The sequence below is a fragment of the Pleuronectes platessa genome, chromosome 9 (assembly GCF_947347685.1).
Source record: "Pleuronectes platessa chromosome 9, fPlePla1.1, whole genome shotgun sequence".
In the NCBI taxonomy this organism is placed as follows: domain Eukaryota; kingdom Metazoa; phylum Chordata; class Actinopteri; order Pleuronectiformes; family Pleuronectidae; genus Pleuronectes; species Pleuronectes platessa.
Genome location: NC_070634.1, coordinates 12,814,493 through 12,842,411, shown reverse-complemented (window position 1 = coordinate 12,842,411; position 27,919 = coordinate 12,814,493). Strand labels below are relative to the sequence as shown.

The 27,919-nt window shown below is 42.3% G+C and overlaps 2 protein-coding genes and 1 long non-coding RNA gene across 5 annotated transcripts; 1 reads left to right on the top strand and 2 right to left on the bottom strand.

The window, feature by feature from the left end:
• Nucleotides 1-886: 886 nt before the first annotated feature.
• Nucleotides 887-7,850, bottom strand: mob3c (MOB kinase activator 3C). Of its 2 annotated transcripts, XM_053431299.1 has the most exons (4): nt 7,345-7,846; nt 3,656-4,267; nt 2,120-2,322; nt 887-1,304 (listed from the first exon to the last, which is right to left on the bottom strand). In XM_053431299.1, exons 2-4 carry the CDS (start codon nt 4,071-4,073, stop codon nt 1,275-1,277), a joined length of 651 nt encoding a protein of 216 aa, XP_053287274.1. In that variant the 5' UTR covers nt 4,074-4,267; nt 7,345-7,846; the 3' UTR covers nt 887-1,274. The 2 variants fall into 2 exon arrangements, with proteins under 2 accessions (XP_053287274.1, XP_053287275.1); XM_053431300.1 differs by lacking the exon at nt 887-1,304 and having other exon boundaries at nt 2,131-2,322; nt 3,660-4,267; nt 7,345-7,850.
• Nucleotides 7,851-10,826: 2,976 nt separating this feature from the next.
• Nucleotides 10,827-27,815, top strand: elovl1b (ELOVL fatty acid elongase 1b). 2 transcript variants are annotated; one of them, XM_053431295.1, is made up of 8 exons: nt 10,827-10,975; nt 24,515-24,617; nt 24,712-24,902; nt 25,100-25,180; nt 25,297-25,353; nt 25,437-25,542; nt 26,805-26,941; nt 27,020-27,815. In XM_053431295.1, the coding sequence occupies exons 2-8, from the start codon at nt 24,548-24,550 to the stop codon at nt 27,320-27,322; spliced, it is 945 nt and encodes a 314-aa protein (XP_053287270.1). In that variant the 5' UTR covers nt 10,827-10,975; nt 24,515-24,547; the 3' UTR covers nt 27,323-27,815. The 2 variants fall into 2 exon arrangements, with proteins under 2 accessions (XP_053287270.1, XP_053287271.1); XM_053431296.1 differs by lacking the exon at nt 10,827-10,975 and adding an exon at nt 21,119-21,375.
• On the bottom strand, nt 15,274-18,760 carry LOC128448583 (uncharacterized). Its single transcript, XR_008339768.1, has 4 exons — nt 18,725-18,760; nt 17,990-18,216; nt 17,859-17,897; nt 15,274-16,249 (listed from the first exon to the last, which is right to left on the bottom strand). It is a non-coding gene; the product is annotated as an uncharacterized LOC128448583 (long non-coding RNA).
• Nucleotides 27,816-27,919: the final 104 nt, after the last annotated feature.

Below are 27,919 nucleotides of genomic sequence, written 5' to 3'. Positions count from 1 at the left end.
TTTTGAAGGTCGGATTTCAAAAACATCTCAGAGTTAATTTTTACTGTTTTAGATTCTTACTACTGGAGATCCTTGGGGAGTCTGCATCGCTGCTACGCTGGCTTTCTCACTCTGCCACCACAGCCAAGGAGTTTAGCTCATAGTAAATGATGCACGGAGTGAAATTGTAAGTACAGGTAGTTACAGAATGTGGCTATCTGTAGTTGTTAACGATTGTTACCTGCTTAAATTTAGGTTTACTTGAGGCAAATGAAAGGGAATATTGTAATGAGCTATGTTAACACTAAGCTAGCTAGCTAGCTATTTTGTTAGAAAATGTCTCCAGTGAGCAAGAGTGTGAATGAGCAAATTTGAAATGTAAGAAATAACTATCGACAGCTCTCTATTCTTTGCATTAATATCTATCTCTAGTATTTTAAAACAATAATATCAGTGCCTATAGAATGTTTTTGTTTATAATCAGTTCATATTTGTGTTGTCAAATTTCACAATGACCCTGAAATTCTGTCTCTTCTGTTATCTTATACTGAATGAATGCAAGCAAAGATACAGAGAAAAATCACACTCTTTCTGATTGAACCAATCTATGAACTGTATGAAACATGGATATCCGCAGCCCCAAATGAACCCCAAAAAAATTGCCGCATTCACATTCAGCATCCTTAGGGGCTGAGCCCCCCCTTTCTTTCAATCCTAGAAACACCCCTGCGTGTGTGCCTGTGTGTGTCTATAGTGCCATAGTGTGTATGTATTTGTGTGTATATATGTGTATTTGTGTCCATGATGTTTGTGTTTGTATATACATTGTCTCCTTTAAACATAATCATCACAGTGTTTTGATGCTTGTGTGGTGCAGTGTCTTAATAATAACACGCAACATCATTGGTCATTTTCAGGCTGTATTTTTTATGTCAAGTTCAAACTAGAAAAAACACAAAATTTGATTGGTCCAAAAATAATCAACAATGCATATCTAAACATAAAAAAAGGTCGGACACAAACATACATGCAGTAAAGGAAAGGGATAAGGACATGCAGTATTTTAAAGCAATACAAAGTCCACAAAGATGGCATCACTGCACTGTAAAGTAAACACAAGTGTGAAAGTACAGCGTCACCATCTGAAGAAGTGTGTTACACTTAAAAAAAACACTCATGCAAATATATGTAAAAAATCTAAAAGTTCTTTGTTTTGAGTGTTTTTGAAGCTGGTGTTTTTTCACGGGGCTCAGATAACGTCGGAAATGTAAACTCCTTTGTCCATGTGGTTCTGTTCAATTGCAAATCTTATCCGTCATCGCTTTCTGTAGGCAGAGAGAACAAAGGACACGTTAAACACGTCAAGCTCATGTTATATTTTACGAGGGAATGATTGTTTTATTGTCATACAATAAGGAAATACATTTTTAACATATTGTTCCTACAGGACCTATACAACAATCGACTTGGCTACTTAAGGTAGGACAATAAAACCGTGTCTGTTTATGTGATTAATTTTTCCTGAAGTGTATTGACTTTAATGTCTCATCCCCGTTTCACGTTGGGAGGGGAATTACACGGGCCGAGCAATATAATGATGATAACTGTGGCCTTTTATTGACGTGTGGAGAACCATTCTCCATCGGCTCATGTGTGATGCAGCTCCCTTTATTGGAAAAGTACTATGCAAACTCTTGTCTCATTATGACGGCACAAAGTCAGCAATTTCTCTTATGTGGGCTGTTGCTGCAAACCGAACCAATTTCTACAAAGAAGTTAATGAGTTTCTTTCATGATGGAGATCTGAGGGGGGAGTAGATGCTGATTTCATTCCCAGTATGAGACAGTAAATTATGTGTGTGTATTGTTGAACACGTGTTGTTGTGTTAAATGCCTAGAGAGAGATTGTTTAGCATGTACAAGCTTCAAGAGTAATTTTTTCTGCACTGCGCTGGCAAAGATGAAACTCAGCCTCATTGCAGCATGGTGCATGGCCAGGCTATAGACTTGACCCGCTGACATTTTCTTCCAGACTGAGAGTCATGAGAGTGACACTGACAACTCATCCATTAAAAAGCATCTAACTGATCCTCTCCCTCACTTCGCCCCGACACATATCGAGGTCGCGCTATCGTCTCACCAGGGGCTCCAGCTCAGAGTGATCGATGAGGTTGAACTCTGTGATGAAGTAGTAGTAGTGCTTGTAGCAGGTGTTGATGTGGGCCTCTGCGCCCATGCTGCAGACGCTGTCGAAGTGATGGATGTAAACGTGCACGAAGACTCTAAAGAGGCGGCTCAGGATCTTCTTGCACACCTGCTGGAAGTTTTTGGGGAAGGGTACACCTGAAGCGGAGAAGAAAAAGAAGTGTCACAGAAATTATGAGGCTTCCACCTGAAAAATAGTTGCATTTGATAATATAATATATAATTTCTATATTTCTCCATTCCCTTAAAAATTTGATTATCATGGATAAGTGAGAGGAGAGCACTTAAATCATATTCCATTGCAGCTGTAGTCCAAAAAGTGTCAAAAGACAGTTTCAGATGCCAAAAAGCTTCAGTCGGACAAAATGTTTGAAATATTTCCAAGTAAATGTGCAGTAGAGCACTGGTTCTGAACCAGGTGCCTGGTTACTTAGGATAATGTGTAGAGATTGTGGAGCAGCCAAGTGTAGTTGACAAAACAGGAGCAATGAAAATAATGCAAATATAATGACCAATTTGCTGTGAACCCGATATCACAACAACCAATAACACGAAGGGTCGATCCACTTAAGGAAGATCAAGTCAATATCTGAAGATATAAAGTGAGAAGTGAATGTTTTTTTGGGGAAATGTCGAAATGTTAAAGGAAGTGAAAAGCTGTGCACTAAAGTTTGATGAGCTCTTCCCTGACCCATACCCCATCGTTCCATCAAGTGTTCATTTGTAATCTTGCTTATAATCAAACCAATGGACAGGGGTGAAAACATAACCTCCTTGGCGGAGGTAACAAGAACAACATTAAGCCAGGATCGCAATGTGTTGAAGAGGTGTCAAATATCAAACACTAGCTATCCCATCCATGGAGGAGGGGACATAAATGAGGGGGAGTTCTGAGGCATAAAAAAGTTTGTGTACCACTAAACTGCAGCCCATTGATGCATACACTGTACTTGTGCTATCATCCAGCTCAAGGTCATGGGGAATTGTGCACATACTGGGTAAACAGAAGTGAAACACCACGGAGCAATTTCCCAATCTATCACAGGCTAACAAATAGACTAAACACATTCACATCTGTGGGAACAAGTATATTTCAATGTCCTATACGTCTACGTCTAAATCCACAGAGAAAAGCTCATGACTGGTTCAAAACCGTTGAACTGCTGTGCCACCCCCCCCGCCCGCCCCCTGAGCTCATATACCTCCATTACAACCCAGAAATGTTGATGGCCACATTAGGTGCTGAGATAAAATAAGACCAGGATCAGCAATTCACTCTCCTCTAAATGTCAGCCTGGTCGTTTAATTAACCTCTGCCTGAACTTTATCATCCCATTTGCGATGTTGACGACGGAGAACACACTTCGGCTCCGATGCTGCACAACGTTAGTCTCGGCTGCGCTCATTCATGCATTAGGTGACACGCTCAATAATGACCCATGTTTTTCATTTGTCGCCCCCTCACACACACCTACTCTGGTGGGGAAGATGTCCTCATTGTTGATGAGGGACTCGATCCAGTCCATCAGCAGGTTCATGTACTTGAGGGCGGGCAGCTTGGTGGGCTTCTTGTAGTCGTCCCCGTCCTGCCACCTGTACTCGTACCTCAGCCCCCCGGACATGATGGGACACGTGCGCTCGGTGCAGTACTCGCTCATAGTGCCGTAGATCAGGTTGATCCGGTTGAAGAAATCCACCACGTGGACAGCGATCCAATCATTGATGTTCTCTCCCTCTGGCAGCTGAACCACCTTCCTCAGGTCCAGGCCGGACTTGAGCGAGGCCTGGGCCTTCTTGTACAGCTCAAACCGCTGGGTGCCGGGCTCGAACCGCTTCCTTGGCCTGAATGTTTTGTCTTTGCTGAACACTTGTCCAAGACACAACGCCATTGACTTTGACGTTTCCCCCGAGATAAGGGGAGAATGAGCGCTCCAGAATGGTGATTAGTTTTGAGTTTTGTAGAGGGTGACCTTCCTGTGTGAGGGAAGCAGGCTGGTGGCTGCTCTGAAATCAGATCACGCAGGGTCAGCGTCTGTCATGCAAAGATTGCACGGGTGCTGGTTTTCAGATGGCGAGGCCGTCCCTGTGAAACAGGAAAACAGGAGAAGTCGGCTTAGGCAACAATGACGAAGAAAAACAGTATTTTAACATGAGCAGATAGAGCCACAGAACGACACACATCTCTGTCAATTGTCAACAAAGAAGTTTTATAAAAAAATGGGCATAACATTCAAGTTTACGACAACTATGTCAGAAACTAGGTTATTAAAAAGAATCATGTTCAACTATCTTTAAATGATTTTGTATGTTCTCTCTATCTGGGAGAAGAATGGATGTGCCACGAAGGATAAGGTGTCTTATATTGTGCTGGAGAGGCTGTGAGGAAACCTTTCTCGTAAACTATTATATGTTGTAGATTGTGTTGCGTACTTATATGTTCTGTCGACCTATATGTCAACTCAGAGAGAAATGGCTTTTCAATCCCGTCTATGTCCTGTACATACGGCAGAATTGACGATAAGGTTGACTCTGACTTTGTTGTAAATAATTTTGAAGTAATGCCATGTTCCTTTTGTTGTTTGAAATAATTTGAATGAAATAATGTAAATGCTAGCCAGAGTGCCTATAGCAAGGGAAACAAACCAGTGAGTCCATCACAAATGCACCATTATTGCATCATCTGCTCATTGTGACCAAAATTACCCCATCACAAGATTATCATTAGTCCCCAGTGATATAAATAGAAGCTTTTTCAGTCTGTTTAGGAAAAATAGTTTTCAAAAAAGCCCTAAAAAATCAGGCCACTAGAGTCAAGTATAACTGTGGGAATGAATAACAGGCTGCAGCTCAGTGAGGATGAAAAAAGACTTTCAATGCAATGTGAGAGAAAAGCTCCTCGGCCCAGTTGTTATTCCTCAGGGAGAGCAGAGCACTATCACTCCCATTCACAACAGTGGTGTGTAAATGTTGATGCTTTAAGACAGGAAGAAACACTGCAGTGTGGTTTAAAAACACTGAACCTGACAACTGATGGGAAACAGAGAGTCAGCCCCTCCCTCGGGAAGTGACTCTCGGGATATGACAGGGGTTCAAAGGTTCAAGGTATCTTTATTATCCCAGAGGGGCAATTAGTCATAGAGCCAACAGTAACCACACACGGCTAAAACCCATAATCACAATGGGTCATTTAAAAGGCCGGTGGCAGCAGGAGTAAATAACTTTTTTTATCCACTACTTCTGTATCTTTGCAGACTGTAGCTGAGGCAACGAAAGGTCACTCTATAGTGGCTGGCGGAATTCATCGAGGTCTAAAAGGTATTTTTGACCTCGTACAGATGATGACGGCCATCTATCCATATAGATACCACTTATCCTTGGAGGATCATGGGGGGGGGGAGCTGGAGCCGATTCCAGCTGGACATGTCGCGGGTGTATAACAGGGACAACATACAATGACAAACTAGCGTGAACACTCACATTCATACAGTCAATTTAGAGTCTACAATTAACCCTAACTCCCAATTTGCATCTTTTGCTCACGGAGAAATTAAACAAATCCAACACAGTAAGAACCGTCCGAACCTGGATTCATACAGAGAACCTTCTTGCTGTGAGACGACAGCGCTAACCAGGGTCGTGGCGGCAATTTTGCTGCACACATCGACAATAACCTGCACCCTTTGAGAAGGAGGAGAAAGTATGAAGGGATGAAACACTACTCCTAAATTATTGACTGATGATTGTATTTATTTCTGGTACCTATTAACCATCTGGCAGGTAATACACACTGATTGAGGGTGGGACCTCTCTGAATGATTATGTTCACCAGTGCCTTAATTGCTATGATAAAATGTGAACTCTAGCATTTGAATATTAAGAAGGCTATTTTTAAGTCTGAAGAAATAATGTGAACCTGATTGGAAAAAAAATAACTACAAAACTTTATTGAAGGACTGACATATTTTTGGAAAGTTTGCCTCCTGTAATTGAATATCTTAAACTACCACAATGATACAGTGCTGTATTGACTTAATCCAAGTTAAACTATGCGACACCTTCAGGAAAAGACTTGTCACAACATAAAATAATTTTGGGGAAGTTTCAGTTTCATTTTTTTCTATCTGAGCTTTTTAGTTTTGTCATGACTTATTTTCTTATGCCGAAATGTGTACAGTTCTTCTGCGTCACTCATTGTACTTTGTTCCATTGGCCGCTGTAAATATGAAACGCAGAAATATTAGTTTCAACTTGGTTTAGAAAAACAAAATAGCATGAAAAGTTTATAAGAAATACACAATATATTCAAAAGGATTGTAAGAGGTTCATTTCAATGTGTTACACTGGCGACTCTCCGTGGAGTTGTGTGTTGGTATTCAGTGCCCTGGAGGATTCAAACATGTCGCCTCTGTGGGTTCATTTGACACTGAAGTCCCACTCAAGTGACTGCGGTTGCAACACGACACTATACATCCGCATTTGTGTCTGTTTTGCAGCACACATCTTAACATTTCCTGTGGTCACTTCTCAATTTAAAAGAAGTTTCGCTCTCTGAATTATCATCCGTCACAGAAAGTCACAGACCACAGAGGCCTCACGTGTGTGTTAGGTTCTTTTTCTGTTCCACCCTTGGAGGGAACAGTATGGATTTCAAACAACACATAGTGTTGGACATATGAGAAGGGGCACTTTAACTTTCCACTAGCCTCCACAGTCCGTCTGATCTCGGCTTCAAACTCACCACTGGGGGAGCGTGAATACGTGGTCATGAGATAGCTCTTAAAATGGGTCCATAACAAAAGGGCTTGTGTGGAGGGGCTTAAAGTCATGGTGTTTCGTTCTCTCCCAGACAAATCTCAAACTTGGATGAGGAAGGCGTGACAGTTGCACAAAAGGTGACATCATGTGATAGGGAATGACTTCAGTTTGCATCTCTGCCTGTCTGAACAGCCTCCTGCATGTCTGAAGCATGTCATATCATGTGGGTGTTGGCAGCCCTGCATGCCTACTCCCAGTGTTTTCATGGACTTTGCTTCTGACACAAGTCGAACACAAAGCTTGACTAGAAAAGGAAAAAGGAGAGCGGGAGCAATAGAAGAGACAGAGGGAGATAAAAAAAAGAAACGAGAGATTACTGAATGGAAAAACCTGTCTGTACTGTACCTGGCCGAAATCCTGGAGAGTCTGGAGTCAGGCTGTAAAGTCATGGGAACTTCAGGAATGATTTTTGACGTTGGATCCTTTCAAATTCCCTGTGGAGGTCAGCTCCAGTCGCTCTTTCCCCCCCCACCCTCCCCTTCTCTCGAGCCCCTCTGGGTCTTCTCCCTCCTTTGGAACTTCTCCCTCCCCACTGGCCACGCCAGACCGAGAGGCTCCAACTTCCCTCGGCTGCAGAGACGGAGTCACAGTGAGGGGAGAAAAAGTTGTTTGGCTTCTCTTCCTGTTGGTGATGTCACATCCTGACTTTGTCTACTTTACCCTGCTGCTGCTGCTGCTGCTGCCGCTATCTATGTGTGGGTGGGTGTGTGTGTGTATGGAGGACCTATAAATTGAAAGAGAAGAAGGGCTGGTAAAGGTCTCTTCAAACCCCCACTCTGGCCTCCCTCTGTTCCATTTTTTTCCCCCTTCTTCTTCTCCTCATCCTGTAAGCAGAGGAGCCAGCCCACTTGTCCCATCAAAGCCCGGCCCACTGGTTTAAAGGTCCTGAGAAAACAACCCCTCCTCTTAAGCCACATATAGGACACAAGCAGCAGAATGATCCCACAGACATTTCTAGATGTTTGGCAGAACACGCCGCTCCTTGTATTTGTGAAGTCTCAGTAACGTATCATTTAAATTCTTGGTCTTCTAAAGACATTGTAGTTGAACTCTGACTTTATAGCCTTAAATAGAAAATGTGCTATATGCTCTCTTTTTAAGAAACAGACAAGAATCTGCGTTCACCAAGCGAGGCGCGTTCGACTGAGCCGGTCCATTTTCCCTGTGCCCTGGAGGGCCGAGTGTTCCTCTGATAGCTGCTCCCTTTGTTTGGAAGGTGAATAGGTGCCACAGAAAATGCAAAGGGTGTCTATTTTCTCTCCTGTGTAATGAAACACAACCTGCAAAAAGAAGCTGGCTATAGACCTTTTTTTGTGACATGATTCTCAGTGGGAGGGATGGAACTGTTGGATGGGATAAAGTGACAACAGGCTCTAGTGTTTGGGTTTGCTGCTGTACGGACAGATTAAGAATAACTGTATGATTTCTGTTAGGAAAATGCAGCTGCAGATGTTTAGAAGTGTGGAGGCAACAGTCAATGGGTTGTAGAGGACACTATAGTTTATGGATAACTATTGATTAAGGAGCAAAAGTCAGATGCAGCAACAACTCTAACAATTACGTTTTGTTTTGGCCTTCCTATATATTTGTGGGTTTCCTCTCTATTTTGAATACAGGCTATGTTGTTTCATATTGCAGTACTGCTGATTGACGGGTCCTCCCTTCACAACTAACATACATTTGAATTTTTGTAATTTATCTATTGCTGCTAAACTGGAGGGAGTCTAAACCTCCCATATCTCATACTTGATGGATTCAAGATACTTTATTCTATAATGTTGTTAGAACTTAATATAAGTTTACTAACCCCAAACCAAACTCCAATAACAAGATCACAGAGAAAAGGAAATTCTGGGATGCAGTGACCAAGCATATCCACTTGGGGGCACCATTACTGTTTTAATGAAAGGTGCATTATAACTTCTGTATCTATGAGGCACTGAGTTACACATCTGAGAGAAAATCAATATAAAACCAGTTTCTAAAATCCAAAAATATAAAACTTTTAAGTAAGGCTGTCAAATATATGTAGTAAAGTAGAATATACAAATATATCTCTGAAATGTGTATCAAAAGCAGCATAGAATGACACAGACACACACACACAATAATTTGTCCATCTTCTTTGTGTGCTTTGTTTCTCATGGGAATGAGCAGGCGGTGTGGCGTAGGTGGTAGAGTGGTCGTTCCCCAACAAGACGGTTGGCGGTTCAATTCCTATCTTCCCAATATGCATGCTGAGGCGACAATTTCAATAGGGCCTCACTGTCTGTCAGTGCCTGTCAGTGCTCGGGCCCTAATTATCCTATTTCATACTGGTAAAAAAAAGGCTACACTAATGCTATTTTGGATATTTTAAATTTGTAATTAGATGTGGATTTATGAAAATGTAGATTTAATAATACTTTGCATGTATAATATAATCAAAGTGGAAGTGGTCAAATTTCACCACTACTTTGATAAACCTGCCAAACTCAATTTTAAAAAGTCTTCAGTTCTTTATATTTAAAAGAATTACATGAGCTCTAACTAAAGACCAAAGATGAGGATCAAACTGGACCTGGTTAAACAATCACTATTCAACTTTTTGCAAAGATTCAACCCAGCAGTGACTCACTGATTCACTGGATGTGTATGTATGTCCCGCAACTACATGGCCTGCTTTGCCCTCGGTGTGACTGTCACCACCCAGACATGTGACACAGGGGGAAGTGGAGTCAGTCAGGCCTTCTTCCCCCTATGATCATAATTCAGCATAGTACACATAGTCATTATTCACCAAAACACACTACCGGTCGCTCAAAGCCCTTAAACCGCACATTCAAAACAGATTAAGGACAAAGTTGACACAAACACCTGAGGAGAGTGGAGGAAAGTGATGAGCCTGTTGTTTAAACCGCTGCCACCATCTTATCAGATAAAGTGAAAGTCAAATCAGAAAAAGACCGATTTCATTTTCACTTTCTTTAACATTCGGCATTTGCATTTGCAACTCAATTCAAATGTTCTCTTGAGGGGACTGTCGGGACTTGGCAGTGCAAGCACTCTCTAAGGGATCTTCTTTTTTATATAAGATTGAAATATATTGTATACTGTATACACTATTTATTATCAGTTCAGCCTTTGTCTGTGTTTCCATAAGGACACTGTTCTGTGTCTTGCTTGTTCTCAAACTAGTCCTAACCCTGAACCTAACCTGAACCTAAACCTAATCCTTAACTTAACCTTACTTCACAACATTTCTTCACCTTAAAATGTATTGATTTGTTAGGTGGACTTGCTTTTTGTCCCAATAGTATGACTTTGTGAATAGATAACGGTCCCCACAACATGATAAATAACTGGACCACACACACACACACACACAATCTGTCCACTTCTTCTTAATATAGTATCTGTATCCACCTCATCACTATCAAAGCATGGGAAATGTCTCTATCCTGATTCTGAACAGTTTGTCCAGTTTTTCATTAAAGTAAACATCTACCTACAACAGTCTTGTATTTTTAACAACAACAGATGTCAAGTTTAACCTACAAGTGGTCAGAAAGTGCAGTAATATTGTTTTGTGGTTTTTAATTCACCTGGATATATTGGATGCAAACATTTACGAGTCATTTCTTTGACTTCCAGTGAATTTTCTCCACAAAGTCCAGAGGTCTCAACCTGGGGGGACAGAGCTGCAGCTTGGGGGAGAGACAGTGAACCGCGAGACTACAGATCGAGGCAGACTTGATTACGTCCATATTAGGCGACCGGCAGAGGGGTAGAAAAATGACTCCACCTTTTTCTCCCCCCCCCCCCCCCCCCCCCCCCCCCTCCCCTTAGCAGCTCCATCGAAGGGCTGGGTCATGAGGAGGAAGACTTAAGCGGAGAGGAAGAGGAAGAGGAAGCGGGCTGACTTCAGACGGAGAGGCACGCAGACACGCCCTTGGTTACATTGCCCGGCTGCTTTCGACGCTTTAACTCGGCGCAAGTGAGTAAATCTTCACCAATATGTGTGTCTGTGTGTGTCTGTGTGTGTTCACCGGGTTAAACTGCTTTTCTTACACCCTTCACTTTCCGCTTTCAGGTGGGTTTGACTTTCCGGGGGCGTCGTTGGCGGCGCGCTTTTTACGCAGCATCTTGCTCATGTTTCATTCATTCAAACGGTTCAAAGTGTGTGTGTGTGTGTCTGTGTGTTTGAGTGTTTGCGCCTGCCTCCATAACTTCACTTAATCTTAGGGATGAACTTTAAAAACAACAGGTTTTCGCCGCTAACTTGAGACTCGGTTTCAATTGTCACTCTTGAACTCGTAGCGGTGCCATACATGTGTATCCACTGGAGACGTTTGGGTGCAGAGGCCATTTGCAAACCGTTCAGCTGAGTTATTGGGCCTATTTATGGTGTTATTGGTGTGTGTGTGTGTGTGTGTGTGTGTGTGTGTGTGTGTGTGTGTGTGTGTGTGTGTGTGTGTGTGTGTGTGTGTGTGTGTGTGTGTGTGTGTGTGTGTGTGTGTGTGTGTGTGTGTGTGTGTGTGTGTGTGTGTGTGTGTGTTCCTCATCATTGACATCTGTGCTGCAGACTGTGGGGCTCATACACAACCTGCACACAGCAGCTATGTTGCCTGTCCTGGGCAGACATCTGTTCACTGTCTGTCTGAAGTTGTCACATCCATTGAAGGAAATGATGGGGGGGGGGGGGGGTCAGTAATGTGTGCTGGTGTAGTTAAGATGATAAAACATGACAACACATGACTTTATCATTCTATTTTACCTGCTTTTTAAAAATAATTATTGTACAGTCTGTTGATTGTAAGTCTGTAGAAAGTGCATGAATCTGATCGGAGTTAACCCTCAGAGCTGATTTTTTTATTTATTACCAGCTTCAACACAAGCTGCCCTTCTAGATGTACTTTAAAATATGTTGTTCTAATGGAGAATATTGAATCAGTTTGGCCGGACAATGTCTATTCTTCGCCCTGAATAATAAATAATTATCTCAGCAATTCCTCAGGCGCATCTTTGCACCATGGTTCACTCTGTAAAGAAAAATACAACAAATCCCCAAAATGAAATCTCAATATGTGTGTGTGTCCGTGTTTAACAGGTAAGCAATGCATTATTGCAAATGTAGATTCGCCATCTTGGACCGTGAATGAAAATCGACCTGCTGGGTCAGTGGTCCCGTTTTATAACGATGTCTGACCTGCTGCAGTCATATCATTTTAAAGTTACAGCAGCGTGTTTGTCTTGTGCACTGCAGAGCAAATACAATGTGGTTGGTTTGTGTTGGGTGATGCAACAAACTATCGCAGTTAATTCGTTTTAAAATCCCTCTTAACCTCACCCTGAGTGGAAAATCATAAAATAAGATGGTCATCTCATTAATGAGAAATGATTAAGATAATTCATTTTACCGCCACCACTATCATTTTTTTATTTTATTAGTTTTCTTTAATAAAGTGAGATTGACCATTTTATGAGTTTTTTTTTAACCAATTTCTCAGAATAATTTACTGATCTTGATGGAAATAAGAAATGGGGCACATTTAGGGAACGAATTTTTGAGTACAGTATGTGCAACTTCAATTATAGGGGACTGCTGGGTTGTGACGGAGACTCACCCCTTTTAGGCTATTGACACATACATCTATCCAGACAATTTGTCAAAGCCTTAACAATGACTAATTGAAGCGCCGTCAAACTTTCTGCCGTGTGAGTTTTTCAAGACAAGTGCAAATATGTACACCATCTTATCATATCCAGTTAGTGCCCTTTATACTGATAGCTCTGCCCCGCACACCTATTTACAATGTAACAGTGTAGGTCGTGTTAACTCTTGTTTTATTTCATCACTCTGAGTCAAGACAGAACCATATCCTGCACCAACTTGTTTATGCAATGCACTATTGCGGAACAGATTCTGCTGAGGGCAAAGCTGCTTCAACACATGAACCACACAGTCTGCCAACTGAGAGCACAGTACCATCAGATAAAGTGGCTCGATGTCCAATTTAAATATTTGCACATTTGCAATGGACACATGTCAAGTTAGCACTGGGCACGTCGATTTAGATGGACTCTTTTTTTATAACTGGATGTACTTTGAGAAAACAACATGATTTGCAAAACATGAGCTCAATGTGTTTTTTAAGTTTTTAACAGTAGACCTGATAAATGGAAAAAAACATGTGCATTGGCCCCTCATTGACTCTTTTGTCTCTGCGGGTAGATAATGGATCACTAACCAGGCGTAAACATGTAAACAGTAGCCGCAGCTAATGGCTGTGGGATGGAGACAACAGGCCCGAAGGTCAACCAGCACCGCAGGTGTACCTCTGATAGTTATGTAAACACGGCAGCAGCATGATGACGGCTAACGCCTCAAGTTTGCATATTGTTATCAGAGTCATCAGCGTCAACACCCTCACATCGACTGAACTCTTCTTACAATGGAGGTTGAAGAATATAGAATTTTGAGTGGCTGCCATTGGGCAGCAAGAATATTTGCAATCGTGATTTTTAATTGGATATACCAAATTTCCCACACACATAAATATCAATCCCCTAAACATGCCGTGAGTTATTCTCTGCGAAATCAAGAAATATTTTGAAAAATATTAAGCAATGTTAAAGAAAGTGGGAGAAAATAATCCTAGATCTGCCCCTAATCCGGACCCACACCGGAATTAAAGGGGTTCTTCTTGGGTAATTCCAAACCGCTCGTCAACAATTCATGCAAATCGGTTAGCAGGTTTTGTATAAATCTCTCAAATACCTATCAAACAAATACAGATGAGAACGAATTCTGTAAAACCAGTTTTCAAATTGGTCCCAGCTCAAAAATAAAGTCGAAGTTTTAGCCCGGAGAAACGACGACCCCCTTTTTTTTTCCTTTTGTTTGTTATTAAGAAAACTCATGCAGGGCTGAGCTGAGTGTGCTCTTCTTTATTCTGCAGTCCCACTTAACACGGTTGACCTCTAACCGCTTTTCTAGAAGTAAAAGGAAAATGTTATTCATTGACTGTTCCGTTACAAAGTGTACAGATCTGACGTCCTACAAAGACGTAATCTCCAGATAATGATCAGTCCCTTCGAGGTGGCAGTCTGTGCTAACTATACAACAGCTGCTCTTTTGGTTGTTGTCAGTTGATTAAGGCCTTGTGTTTGTTTAGTATAATAAATTAATATTTAAACACTGTTTGTCTGTGAAGTTTACCTTATTTTTGAAGACCCATGTTAACGTTGGGAGGATGCAAATAAAAAAAGTGAAAGGTTACTTTTTAAAATCATTTGAGCTGGAGTCCTGCTCTTTGAACAGGATATTCTTCTGTTGTTTTAGGAAACAGATGTTTTATGACCGCCATCAAAGAGGTTACGTTTCACCTCTGTATGTTTCTTGGTTAACTTACGAGTACTATTATTCCTGTACAGTTCTTATTGTGCTGAGTTGGACAAATATCAGCCTGTGAGGAAGAGAACATGTGTATTGAGAGGAAGTGGGGACTCATGTTTGGGCTCGGGGAAGGTTTCCCCTCCACTGAGTCTAGTTCTAGATTATGTCAATGTTTCTTCCTGTCACTGGAGAAGCTGTTGTACCTGACATTCAGGGAAATGTTGTGTTAGGCAGAATCCTCAAGTGGCCCTTCAAACAGTCCTGGGGCAACTTTCAATCCCACTCGCTTGAACCCTTCATGGTGTCCTTGTAATGAGTGTGAGGTTTGATTGGTGTGTGTCAGCATGTTTGAACCCAGCTGAGCCAATGCAACTGCAGTTTTCTACATTACCTCACATGCTTTGGTGTTAAGTTAAGTTTTGTAGAGGCTGTAGGAGCTCAAGCTTTAGGCTGTACCTTCTGTAGCCAGCTCAGGACAATATTTACACACTTTGAAGTACATAGTATGTAACTAAATTGAATGTGGAGTGAATTACTTTTGTCTAACAGGTTAAGTAAAATGTATACACTGACCTTGTTGTGCCTTTTAAATATGTCGTTTGTTATGACCAGCATGCCTCGAGAGGTCCATGCCAGGTTACGTGTTTTGAGTTTCATCACCGACTGCTTTTGGAAAGTTGCATTTGATTGTTTTTTTAAAATTTAGCTTTTGAATTTAATTTAGCTTTTGAATTTAAGCTATTCCCTGCCTAGCTGTTTATTTTTTAGGTTGGTGTCATCAGATTTTGGAGAATTGGAAAACCTACAAAAAACTGGACTGGGTGTTAAGGCATTGATAACTAATAACTAGCCGACTGGCAGATGCTTCCAGATGTGCACCAGTCCAGATTTCTGCTCAACATTCTCCGATTTTAAAACCTTCAAATTCAATTATCTTGTGTCTATCAGGTTCCTGCCTGTATATGACCCCAGTAGCTGCATTTCAGTCAGACAAATTACATTCAAATGTTTATTGCAACAGTAGAACAGGTTATGGTTTGGCATATAGGCTCTGTCTGAATCCCATTTGATTACATAGATATAATGGGAGTGTTGAGCAAATACTTGCGGATGGTGGAGGGGCAAGCAGCGGGAAAGCAGAGGGATTGACGGGACATTAGCTCTGCTTAAATACGCCGTCTAATAAGGTGGGTGTGTGTTATAGATAATTGTGGAGAGTGAGGTATGTCGCATGATATAGTATGACACATGATTGGCTGCCTTAAGTAGCTTGCAGGCGTCCCTCCATTTAGTTCAACATGTGGGCCATCTTTGAACCATAATGACAAACTAGAATGTCACTCAGATTGCATACCTCCAGGTTTCAACAGTCCCCTTATGTAACTACACTTAAATTCACAAGATCCAGATTCTTTTTGGATCTGACATTCCACAAATATATATAAATATCGAGTCCCTAAACTTGTGTTTTTGTTATTCTCTGAGAAATCAAGGAAGTTGTTGAAAAATTGTTGAAAAAAAACTCACAATGTTAAAGATATTAAAAAATTCCTGGATCAGCAACACAATTCTGCTGACTATCAAACAAACGCATATGAAAACAAAACTTCACTGGCGGTGTTCGGAATTTTTTTTAACATTCATTTTCCTGGCAAGTATTCAGAACTCAGTAGGTTATATCTGCGGAGGAGTTGGTGTTAAGTGATGATCACTGCTTGGTTTGTTTTCTTTTGTCCCTCCCTTTGTCCCTTTTTGTAAATCCCAGTAAAGTTTTCCTCTGGAATGCCAGGATACTTCTCAGATGACTCAAGCCAAGACTTGTCTTTTCTTTAAAGCTCAGTCTCGGGCTCGCCCTCTTTGCACCTTCCGAACCTGGGACACAAGAGGAGAAACCCTGTAACCTGTCCTTTAACATTCATCAGATAAAGACGTATCAGTTGAACTTTGGCCCACAGTCGTTTTTGCAGTGAGGAGTTATTGCAGCTATGCTTTTGCCTGTAAAATGCTTTGATTATATATAAATATTTGACTTATTACTTGTTTGAAGAATCCGTTTCTGGCCCCATGTGACGTTGTACGCTCAGATCTGTCTTTTCAGTATGTTATAACGAGATAAGACACAATTGCCCTCTAATGTTGTGTAATCAGTGCTTGTTCGGTCCTACCTAATTAATATCTTTCTCCAGAACAAAACTCTTTTCACGGTTTTGGCCTAACAGGGTCTATGTTTTTTGCAGAACTTTGGTTTGAGGAGAACGATGCCACAGTGTGAGTTCACTTTTTGTCGCTCCCTGAACCTGTTGAGGTTGTCGTTTCTCTAGGATTTGCATCAGCTTGAACTCCTAAGTAAAGACGCTAAACGTGTTTGTGTGTGGAAAGTTCCAGAAATCTGAGTCGTTGGGGGGGGGGGGGGGGGGGGGGTCTGCAGAGGGAGGGAGGGGCGTGAAGAGAAAGAGACCAGTGTTGGACGGTCGGTCTTGTCTGAATTCTCGCAGGTATGGGTGGTACTGCTCCCCCTACCTCTGCCACCACCTAGACACACCAAAACACAATGTAGAGTAGATGGTGTAGCCATCGAAGTCCAGAATCTAGTTCAGGAACATACTTACGTTTTTGGGAGGGGGGGCAGTGCTCAGCTTGTACACCATTAAGTCAGGTGTATTCATTGTTATCAAACCACAAATATTTGGTGGGGAGTTTATGTGCAGTCACTGATCCAATATCTTCAAAAAGTCTGATTCCTGCAACAACCATGTTTTTGCACAGTACAATGTCACTGGGCTGAGCATTTTTTATTTCAGATCAGGCAGAAGACGGATGCACAGCAGAGATGAAGTGCAAGGTTTAGCCTGTGACGTTATTAGAGTGAAGGCGTGCTATGAAGTCTGCTGAGGATGGTTTATAGAAAGGTCTGTTGTTAAATGGATCTAGAAATCAGACCTGTTTAGGGGACTGGTTTAAAAAGTAAGTATTAAAAGTGTCTGTAATTTGCACCAGATTTAAATATAAATCTGCAAATGGTGAATTTAAACGTGATTTCATAAGGGGACTGTTGGGCCTTGGCAGAAGTATGAACTCCACTGAGTGACATAAGTGGAATTATCAATTTTAGAAGAATTCTATTGATTTTAGAAAATAAAAACTTATTTTTGCACTTGCATAGACATTGAAATAATTAACAGTTAATTCCCTGCCTATTTCTTTTTTTCTAGCTGTGGGAGCATTCGTTTTTGGAAAATCCGAAAAAGCTCTGGTTTTAGAGGAAAACAAATTGTAAAAACTGGACTGGGTCTTGCAGCACGTGCGTGCGTGTATGTGTGCATGTCCATCTGTACTGGGGCTCAAACCCTCTGTCACCCAAACCCTGACAAGGTTCAGACCAGCTGTGTCCCAGATTTGTAAATGTGAAATAAGCCATTTTTTAACTGAGGTCATTCTTTAGTGGCAATTCCTGTTTGGTGAAATATGTCATAGTACATACCTGTGTGTGGCGAATGCTTGGTTTCTTTGGTCAAAATGTCTGTAGGAGAGCAAATAGCAGAACGGGTTCGGACATGGTTGAGTTTTAAGCGGTGTGGAATGAGACCTACTTTTGAACGTAGCTCACTTTACCTCCGCTGTTATGTCGGACATATCCGGGCGGCCAAGAAGAGCACAGGGATGCCTTGTTTTCTCTTTGAGAGGTTTGACGTCCTGCTAATTTGATTGGAATGTGCGTCTGTCTTTTTGTTGTCATGTGAGACTAGTGTCCATTTAACAGATTCCTTGTCTCCGCTTCAATTTGGCTGTCACATAGTTTTCTGGTCGGAAGTTGCTGCTACTCAAGACTGTGTGCTGACCTGTTTTAAAAAAAGTTGTAAGTGCATGAAGGACCTAATTTCACACATTCATAGATATCAGTTCCCTAAATAAGCCAAGATTCATCAAGATTGTCCCTTGGAAAGTCAGTGAAAATGTCAAAACATGCTGTCTTACAATGTCAAAGAAAGGGATGGAGAAAAAAAAACTTGTTAGCTCTGAGTCGTCCATCTTAACTTTTCTCATGTATTGAATGGCATTCAATGTGATTCTCTGTTTAGTTCACCCTCCTACGCAGCAGTGGATGTTTCTCACATATTCAGGCCTGCTATTAGTTCAGTGGCAAGGCCTTGGAGACGAAGTCAAATGACATGCTGGTGGAAATTCTTGGCATCATGTGCTCGTTGCTATAATGCATCTGCAGCACACATGTACCTTCCTGCATTTACACTGTGTCAAGGGATCATCCATGGCGTTATACAGTTGTGATTATCAGTAAGTTCGGAGATGAGCTCCCAAACGTAGAGATTAATTAATTTTTATAGTTACGTTTGGGTCCAAAAGTCTGCCAGGCGTCCCAGAAACAGCCAAATGATCCCAGACTTTTGGACCCTGCTGTGGCTCTTATTTGTATCATGACGGAGTCGTAGATAGGGTGGTTAATCAGTACAGGGAATTGGTTTCCAGTCTGTAATGATGAGATGCATTTTGCTTGGCACTGTGCACAGGAAACATGAGTGTCTTTCTGCAGCACCTGTCTAGTCCCTGGAGTTATGCTGACGAAACTTCTGAAGAATTTGTAACATGTAATAGTTTTCAAAGTAGAATGTTTACGCCCCGGTCATACTATACACTGCTCATGACGTAAGTAGCAAATAGCTGCACGTTTCTGGTTATCTGCATCATCGAGACATCGTGGCAACTGACTGCGACAAAGATAACCTCTAGGAACACCTTTAGGAATTTGAACTTGCAAAAGGTTGTCACGAAACAGAACCAATAATCCATTGATCTATTCAACACTACTTGATTGTCTAACAATGGCTCAAGCTATGTGTGAAAATGTTTTATTGTTTAAATTGTGACCATAAAATCAAAAGTCAATTCAAAACCGACACTTGAATCCAAAAAGCTCAGATCTTTACTTGCATAATTTAACCTTAGTCTTTATTTTACATTAGTGCTGAGGAATCTTGTTGACTCGCAGCCTGAACGGGATCCTTTTTGATGATTATCTTATAGAGGGGTTAACCACATCAGCAGTCGGGAGTTACATAGCTACTTCTTCCTTAAATACCATGATGGGCACTTCGACTTCACTCCGACGCTCATTTTGCAAGCTGCAACCTGGTATTGGTTTCACAGCACAAGATGTATATCATATTTGAATTGTCTCTGTCAGCATCTACCACAGCGAGCGATGATGTATTTTGTTGTCTGGTGTGTTTTTCGCATTTCGGGGGGAGGGGCTAAAATACACTGGAGTTCTGCCACTATCACCCCCAGCTCCCCACCAGGGCCAGAGTGACGAGTAGAACCAGCCCAGTCTGTCAGATGCAGTGCGATGACGATCACCTGTGCAAGAGTTTCAGCCTAAACAGACCAAAAGGGCCTCTTGTTGCTGTATGAAGTTTCAGGTCCTGCTTTTGCAAGGCTCATGTTTTTTTTTATTTGCTCATCTGTTGATCTGCAGGAGTGAACGCTGCCTTGCAGGTCGAAAAGCAAATGTTTAACTTGATGTTTAAAACCACTTTGTGAATCGTTGATGAACGACTGGTCACATTCACAAATCTGAACGTGAAGAATGAAACTGCGAGGTCTAATTCCCCTGTTCCCGAAAGCCTCAAATCACTAGTATTATTAGTGTTGATGTCGTTGTTCCCTCTTTGGATCAGCTGGTTGTGACGCTGGATCAGACCGAGTGATTCCCTCCTGCAGCGAGAGCTAAATCCTCCTTACGCAACACTCTATGAAGAATTTTTAAACATTATCGTGTGAGTCATCTTTTCCCTCCGCAGCAATACTGTTCTTCTGCCATTGGCTTCACTATCCAACCCTGAGTAAACATCAAGGTTGTGCGACCGTTCACGCTGCCTCTGAGCCGTGGAGGGGTTTTCCTCTGCCGGCTGTTCAATCGGTAACACAAGTAAATTAATTTGATTATTAATTAATTTTATATTAAATTCATCAATTTTCTTAATATAACTCAATGATAACAATAAACGATAAACAAACTCAATTAATTCTTCTTTTTCACAAAAGTTTGCAATTGTGTTTAAAACGTCATTCATTTGTTAGTCACTTATTGAAGTAAATTAAACTATATTGAGAAACAACTGGACATTCTACACAGGTTGTAATAAACCTGAAGTTCAAATCTACTCTGACTTGTTTCAGTCATTTCAGACGTGACATGACACGGATTGTTCCACAGCAGAGAAATTGAAATGGTCGATAGTTTGAGTTTATGGGTGTTGGCCGGCGAGAGGCTCAGCGAACAATGGCCCCTTCATGATAACAGAGTGTCCACTGATTTCTCGCCCGCTGCCTGTGAATAATATTATCAGCCCACCCCCGAGAAAGGAACTTACAGGGTGACTGCTGAGTCGTGTATGTGTGTTTGTGTCTGAGGTTCACCGGGTGTAGGGTGTGATTGGGAGAGGAGGAAAAAGAAGGGGAACTCGCACATGTGGAATTCAGGGTGGCAGCCACAACATAGAACCCAGTTGCATTTCATTTGGAGGGTGTTTTATTGTGCAGTGGGTTTAAATAGGCGCCATCTCGCTCTCACCCCAGTTGTACACTCTCTCTCTCTCTCCTTCTATGCAGCGTTACACACAGCTCTCTCTCTCTCTCTCTCTCTCTCTCTCTCTCTCTCTCTCTCTCTCTCTCTCTCGGCTCGGCCTCCTTCCCTCCCTCTCCGTCTGTGAGCTGGTTATTCATCCACTGTGTGAGTCAGGGAGGGTGGAGATTTGGATGACTGCTGTACCAGTCACACTTTGTCAGTCTACTTTCTCGTTCCCTTACTCGTGTGTGTCTCTCTCTCTCTCTCTCTCCCCTGCTCTTCTGCTGTGCTGTGTTTTTTGCGGCTGCATGTCTTCCCTGCCCGCCTGCCCCCCTTTTTTTTATCGATTACCAAGAGGCGAAAAAAGGGCGTCGTTTTCCCTTTTGGGGATTTAAGTGGGAAAAGTGTCAGCAGGGTAAGTTGCTAAAAGTTACATAAAGATGGTGAACTAACTTACGTGTGGAGTTTGCTCACTGAGCGGCCCGGGGTGTGTAGTTTTATCTCCTTACTCCTCCTCAAGTTTTCATTCGGTGTTTGAGGTTGTTCTGTTTAAAGAGACTTTATTATACAGTTTTCCTGATGGATTCCTGGTTCCTCTTCCATCTCTTCTCCAGCTTGTTCATCATTAACTCTCAACCTCGTGAGCTCCCTTTTTCCATCCCTGTGAATCATGGACATGGCTCTCATCGGAAATGTCCCCCCTCCCTTTCCTCTGTACTACGGCTCCTCGGTAGACGTAAACCAGCCACCTTGCACCTTGTTGTCAAGGTTGCCTGATATTCAATGGAGTTGTTGTTGATGGAAAATTTTCTCCCTGACTTTTTAGTTTGGTCACAAGAGTAAGAGCGGTGTAACCCGGGGTTGTGCCTCAGTGGTCATGTGTCTGCATATAAATTGCGTCACTCGGTCATGAGAATGGTACAGGAAACCCTTTTTTTTAAACCTCCTCTCTCACAGTTGTGAGTAAGATCCTGTCTACTGCTGATGTAGCTGAACAAAAACCCCTGAGCAGTTTCAGATCCGCTGCCAATTCATAGTCGGTGCTAATGTGCAAACATTTTAGGAATTGCGGATAAAGAGAAGCGATCAGGCGTCTTTGAGGTCATTGATAACTTTCAGATAATGAACAGTGCAGATGCATCGGTGCAGCGAGGTGTGCAGTGGTTCTTGTGAGATGGTTTTGTGGTTTCACTGAGCTTGAATGGAAGGGGGCTGCATTTTCGGCTTTCTTGGAACTTTTGTTCATCCTCCATCTGGGTCTCTTATTATTAGAGTTGTCATGATCATAAGACTTTATCCCCCTGACTCACACACTCAGTCGGTTATTATTGGTCAGTTTAAAAAAAACAACCGTAAGTCACATGTGCCGTCATAGGAAAGTAAGATGACTTTATTTAAAATTCCAAACTCAATCCTACTTATGTTGCAGTAGGAAAAAAATCTGATTTCACTTGAATACAAACTCACAGCAACTTGAATTGAATGCATTACCCTCATCATTTATATTATATTCTTGCCTTAACATTTCCCCAGAAAGGAAATAATACGAATAAACGATTGAAGCTCGCATTGCTCCAGTAACTTTAGCAGACTTCCCCACTGACCTGACCAGAGTTTGATCTAATCTCTGTGCCTGTTCAGCATTTTTCCTCAGCACAAGATAGACTCTGCACCACTGACATGATGGTAGTCTTGTTGCAATGTCAGGCGTCTGAACAAAGGCCTCATCGTCGGTTCAAAAGCAGCCACAGCTTTTTGTGTTACCTGAAATGTCAACTGTGTCTTAAAACTGTCATTTACCACCACCAGCAATTTGCACAAGACCAAAACTGAGGGGGGAAAAGTTGGTCAGTGGTGTCACGTGCTGCTGTCAGACGTCGGTGCGTGTGGAATGCTGTACTCAGTCACCTTCAGGCTGAAACCAGAAGGAGATGACCAGAGAGATACTGTGGTGTTGACGTAGGCCAGTGACTTACAATGAACAAACCACAGTGGTTGTCTGCAGGAGCAAGAGGAATGTCCAGTTTACGACAGAAGCAGTTTTTACACCGTGCTGCTCACAGTCGGGTTTAACCTCGACACAATGAATCACGGAGGATGATTTGTGACACTTGTTGGTTTGTGTGAAAAAGGGCAAAGTCTCGGTGCAAGTGACCGGTAACACAAATGTATCCGTGGCAAACCTTCACCTACAGTTCACTTCCAATCTGTGCGAGGGAGGAGGTGAATATAACACCCACTTCTTGGGGCAAGGCATGGCCTTAACTTTTGTAAACGTTGACCTGCGATATTCATTTTTATTCTGCAATTTGTATTTTTAACTTTCTATGAAAGTATCTGGTGTCAGTGGCCGATGGAAAACCCTTAAATACACAAAATGGCATTGAAAAGTGCATGAAAATGACACTTTGCAAATAACGTTTTCTTGTTCGACATCCTATGAAAACATTACATTTAAAAGCGATTCCAAAATTAGGTCGACATTTTCTATTAACTGCATTTTCTACCTACCATTTTTTTTTTCTAAGCTCCGCTCCCTGTCCTCCGTCCTTATATGACCCCCCCCATTACTTACAGTTAATGATATTGGCTCAAGGAGGGCTGCGCTTTATTTCTGACGCTGTACAAAAACGGAACGTTGCAGATTGCACATCAAACAATAGCCTCCCTCCGGGTCGAGCGTGTTGAAAGGAGACCGCACCCGGCATTGCCCTCTACATTGTGTCTGCTCTTAGCAGTTTACAGTTGATGAGATAAGCCCATTTGTCAACAGAGAACCTACGAAACCATGGCAGCATTCCCACGTGCAAGTGGCACTTGACATTAGTGAAATGCAACTCGTTATGTTGGATGTGCTGACGAGGTTTGAGTATGCGGTGGCTGTCTTCCAGTCCTGTGTGGTTCACTGCATCCTGGATTATCTGTGTCAAAGTTCAGCAGGTTGGAGTTTCAGGTTTTGGTGATCAACGACTGGGGGGGGTGTGTTTGAGGAGAGCGTTGTGGATGTTGTGTCCTGACTCGTGCACAAACCGCTTGTTGAGTGTCGCCTCAGTGTGAGATGAGGGACGCCTCCCTCCCACCGCCCTGTGGCCCCTCCTTTGTGATATCAGGCCATGTCTGACGAGCAGCTGGAGCCACGGCAGAGCATCCAGGGCTTCTTAGTGGGAGTGTTTCTGTTTGACGAGGGATGAACTTCATTCCCTCGTAATTGCATTTCAGTCTCGCTGAATCGGGAAAGGTCACAATTGCTTCTCCCTAAAGACATTTATTGGTCATGGGTGATCAACAGCAAGACATGTGAATTTTTATTTTTGTCATCGAGTAATTCACTCTGTGTCCAGTGTGGCTGGAAATTGTGTAGAAAAAGTGTCACCCAACCCATTTCCACAGAAAATTATACATTTTTCAGTTTCTAAACCTACAACAATATATACATTTCTTGAAGTGAATGATATGTAAGTGTTTGAATTGCCGTCATGGGACTGCTGGAAGGATTGTTGCTGAGCTCGGCTCTGACCAGCAGAAACTAACAATGGGCTTTTTACTTTTTGCAGACAATTGGGTCCTAACAATACAAGACGGTAACCATGCTTCAAGGGATCAAGGAGATTGGCTCACACGCCATGGATATCTATGACTACCTCCTGGCAGGATTTGGTAGGTGACTGATCCCTAGAAACACACACACTCATATTTATTTATTTGAATTGTTTTGTTTTGAATTTCATGTTGTCGTCTTTTTCCTGTTTAGATCCGCGGCTGAAGGAATACCCAATGATGCAGAATCCCGTTCCCATGACTGCGACATTGATTTCCTATCTGTTGTTCGTAATGTACCTGGGACCTCGCTTCATGGCCAATCGCAAGCCCTTCCAGCTGAAGGAGGCGATGATAGTGTACAACTTCCTGCTAGTGGGGCTGTCGATATTCATCGTGTATGAAGTAAGACGCTGTCTGCAACACTTTCAGAAACGCTCACTCCCTGCTGCTGCTTTCTAACTATGGCTCAATCGGTGTGGTTTTGTTGACTTCCTGTTTATAAGTTTTTTTTTAACGTGTGTATATGCTTATTAGGTAATGACTGATGACTTAAATCCAGTGTTTTGTCCACAAATAAAGACAGTTTACTTGTTCTTTAGTTCCTGATGTCCGGCTGGGCCACAACGTACACTTGGAGATGTGACCCAATTGATACCTCAAACAGCCCTGAAGCTCTTCGAGTAAGCCCCCCCCCACTCACTTCTCAGTCCCACACAGTTCAGTCTTTGACCAAAATCCGCTGCACTTGTCCGTAAATGAATTTCCTGTTAACTTGACTCTGCACCCTCTTCACTAGATGGTCCGAGTGGCCTGGCTGTTCTGGTTCTCTAAGATCATTGAGCTCATGGACACAGTAAGTCCGCTTCATCACCCCGACGCCTCCGTGTTTGATCAACAGAGGATGACTTCAGCTAATCAATACCCTCTCTCCGTCAGGTCTTCTTTGTGTTGAGGAAAAAGCAAGGCCAGATCACATTCCTGCACATCTTCCACCACTCCTTCATGCCCTGGACATGGTGGTGGGGAATCTGCTACGCTCCCGGTAGGTACACATTAACTGGAGCTCTGCTTGTAGAAGATTTTAGAAACTGACGAGCAGTCGGTGTAGAGGTTACTTCTTCCTGTATTCCAGTCCTCCAGTACATAGACCTGTACAATCAGTCGCAATGTTCTAGGCCAGTGGTCGCCAACCCGTCGATCGCGATCTACTGGTTGTCCTCCCAGTCATCACTGTCGATCCCCCAACTCTCTGGACTCACTGGCTGTCGTTGTGCTGCAGATCAGCAGTATGTCGGTTGTCTGTTTTTCACACGCGCTGTGTCCGCTGCTGGCGTTTGAGTTGCTGGTTTATCTACTTCATTGACTTCAAGAACAAGTTGATTTATGTACTAAACGGAATTTCAGGAATGAAGATGCACATTTTTCATTCTGTCGATAACAATCAAAGCCCCGTTGGAACAAATGAGTGGATTCAGAATGTGAAACGCTGGAGTGCTTTTACTTTGAAACGGGTTCAGAAGTTGTGTTAATACATTAGTGTCATAGACAGATAAACATTTTGGTTCACAACAGAATAAACAAGGAAAATAATCTTACCTGAGTTTTAATGTTAATCTGATGAATTCATGTCACAGTCAAATGGTTGCAACACTTTCTGTAAGCATTTTCAAAATAAAAGCCCGCCAGCGTTTCTGTTGATAAAATCCATTCCCTTGTATAAAAATGTTTTTTTATTGTTAAGGAGCGGAAGATGCACAGCTTCATACTGTCTAGTACTGGTAATTATTTGAGTACAAGGGACTTCTTTCATACAAGGCATTAATCATATTTGTGGCCGTTTTCAAATCAAAGCCTATGTGTAAAAGCATTGTGATGCAGCAGCAGCTCCTCTGCAGAAGATGATGTGGAACTGAGAAGCTACATATTGTGTAGTGTATTTATGAATTGATATTAATTTGAATATTGTGCATTGAAAAGAAAAGGTTGCACGACTGCCCTTCTTTGTGTATATTTATTTCTTGTACATTCAGCCTTTAACACTAATTGCAAAAAATAATAATAAATATGACCCTAAGTGGTTTTTTTGCAAGATATCAGGGTGGTAGATCTCGGCTTACGTTTGGAATTAAAATGTGATCTTGGCCACGAAAAGGTTGGTGACCACTGTTCTCGGCAGTGCAGGCTACCGGAAAGCCTCCACGTTCTCTACATACATTCTTGTTTTGTGTTATGTTTTTTGCAAGGTTTATGGGGGACTTTGGAGCTGGTCTAATGTGTGTGTGTGTGTTGTCATTATTACTCCAGGTGGAATGGGATCCTTCCACGCCATGGTGAATTCTACCGTCCACATCATCATGTATTTCTACTACGGCCTTTCAGCTGCTGGACCTCGCTTCCAGAAGTTTTTGTGGTGGAAGAAATACATGACAGCCATTCAGCTCGTATGTATACAGTCTGCACAAAGTTGAATCCATCTAAGTAAGAATGCAAGTGCTGACTCCTTGATTCCTTCCCAACAGACCCAGTTTGTGCTGGTGTCTCTCCACGCCACCCAGTATTACTTCCTGCACAGCTGCGACTACCAGTTCCCCATTGTCCTCCACCTCATATGGATGTACGGAACCTTCTTCTTCGTGCTCTTCTCCAACTTCTGGGTGCAGGCGTACGTGAGGGGCAAGCGGCTGCCCAAACAGGACATCAAGCAGAGTCAGAACGGCTCGGCCGTGCAAACCAACGGCAAGTGCCACGAGAACGGCTACAGCAACGGCTCGACCAACCACGACAACAGCAGCGCTCACATGGGCAAGATGAAGAAGGCCTAAAAAGATCTCGGGAAGAAGACGAACCTGTTGTTGAAACTTCCCCACATTCCAAAGATAATTCCGCCGTTATTTTTACTGTTTTTGGTTTTGTATGCAAAACATGGGCGAAAGACGTGGTCAATGATTTCCACAGTTGGGGTCTCACGTTATGGTTTGTTTAGTTTCTTGGAGTTGATGAACCATCATTGGGACACAATGTATGAAGAGAAGATGTTTATAAGCGAAATTTTGTCTTCAACCTCCTTGTTCAGCGTCAGACCCGGTTGCTTCTCACCCCTCTTGCCTTCGCTACTTATCTGATACCCCTGTGATCCCCCCTCCCCCCTGTGGACAGATGACTGTACAGTTTATATCAAACTTGAACATACTTTTTGTAAATAGTTTTACAAAAAAAAAAAACACGAACTAATTGTATTGGTATGCTTTAGACTTTCTAAATTTTGTTACCTTGTGTATTTAAGATAGAAATGCCAATAAATTTAATTTAAAATTATCCGGTTGTACAGAACTTTCTCTGCTCGTGCAGCTTTCAGGACATTCTCAGCTAATTGTGCATTGTGCTGTGTTGCAGCAAAAAATACGAAACAAAAGGTTTTG

Excerpts from the sequence above, each read along its gene's own strand:
- mob3c (XM_053431299.1), bottom strand. The coding sequence starts at position 4,073 with ATGGCGTTGTGTCTTGGACAAGTGTTCAGCAAAGACAAAACATTCAGG. Across the intron at positions 2,323-3,655 it reads CATCTTCCCCACCAGAGTAG|GTGTACCCTTCCCCAAAAAC; the intron begins GTGTGTGTGAGG and ends TCTCCGCTTCAG. Across the intron at positions 1,305-2,119 it reads ACTCTGAGCTGGAGCCCCTG|AAAGCGATGACGGATAAGAT; the intron begins GTGAGACGATAG and ends CTCTGCCTACAG.
- elovl1b (XM_053431295.1), top strand. The coding sequence starts at position 24,548 with ATGCTTCAAGGGATCAAGGAGATTGGCTCACACGCCATGGATATCTAT. Across the intron at positions 25,181-25,296 it reads ACAGCCCTGAAGCTCTTCGA|ATGGTCCGAGTGGCCTGGCT; the intron begins GTAAGCCCCCCC and ends CCTCTTCACTAG. Across the intron at positions 25,543-26,804 it reads GGGAATCTGCTACGCTCCCG|GTGGAATGGGATCCTTCCAC; the intron begins GTAGGTACACAT and ends TTATTACTCCAG.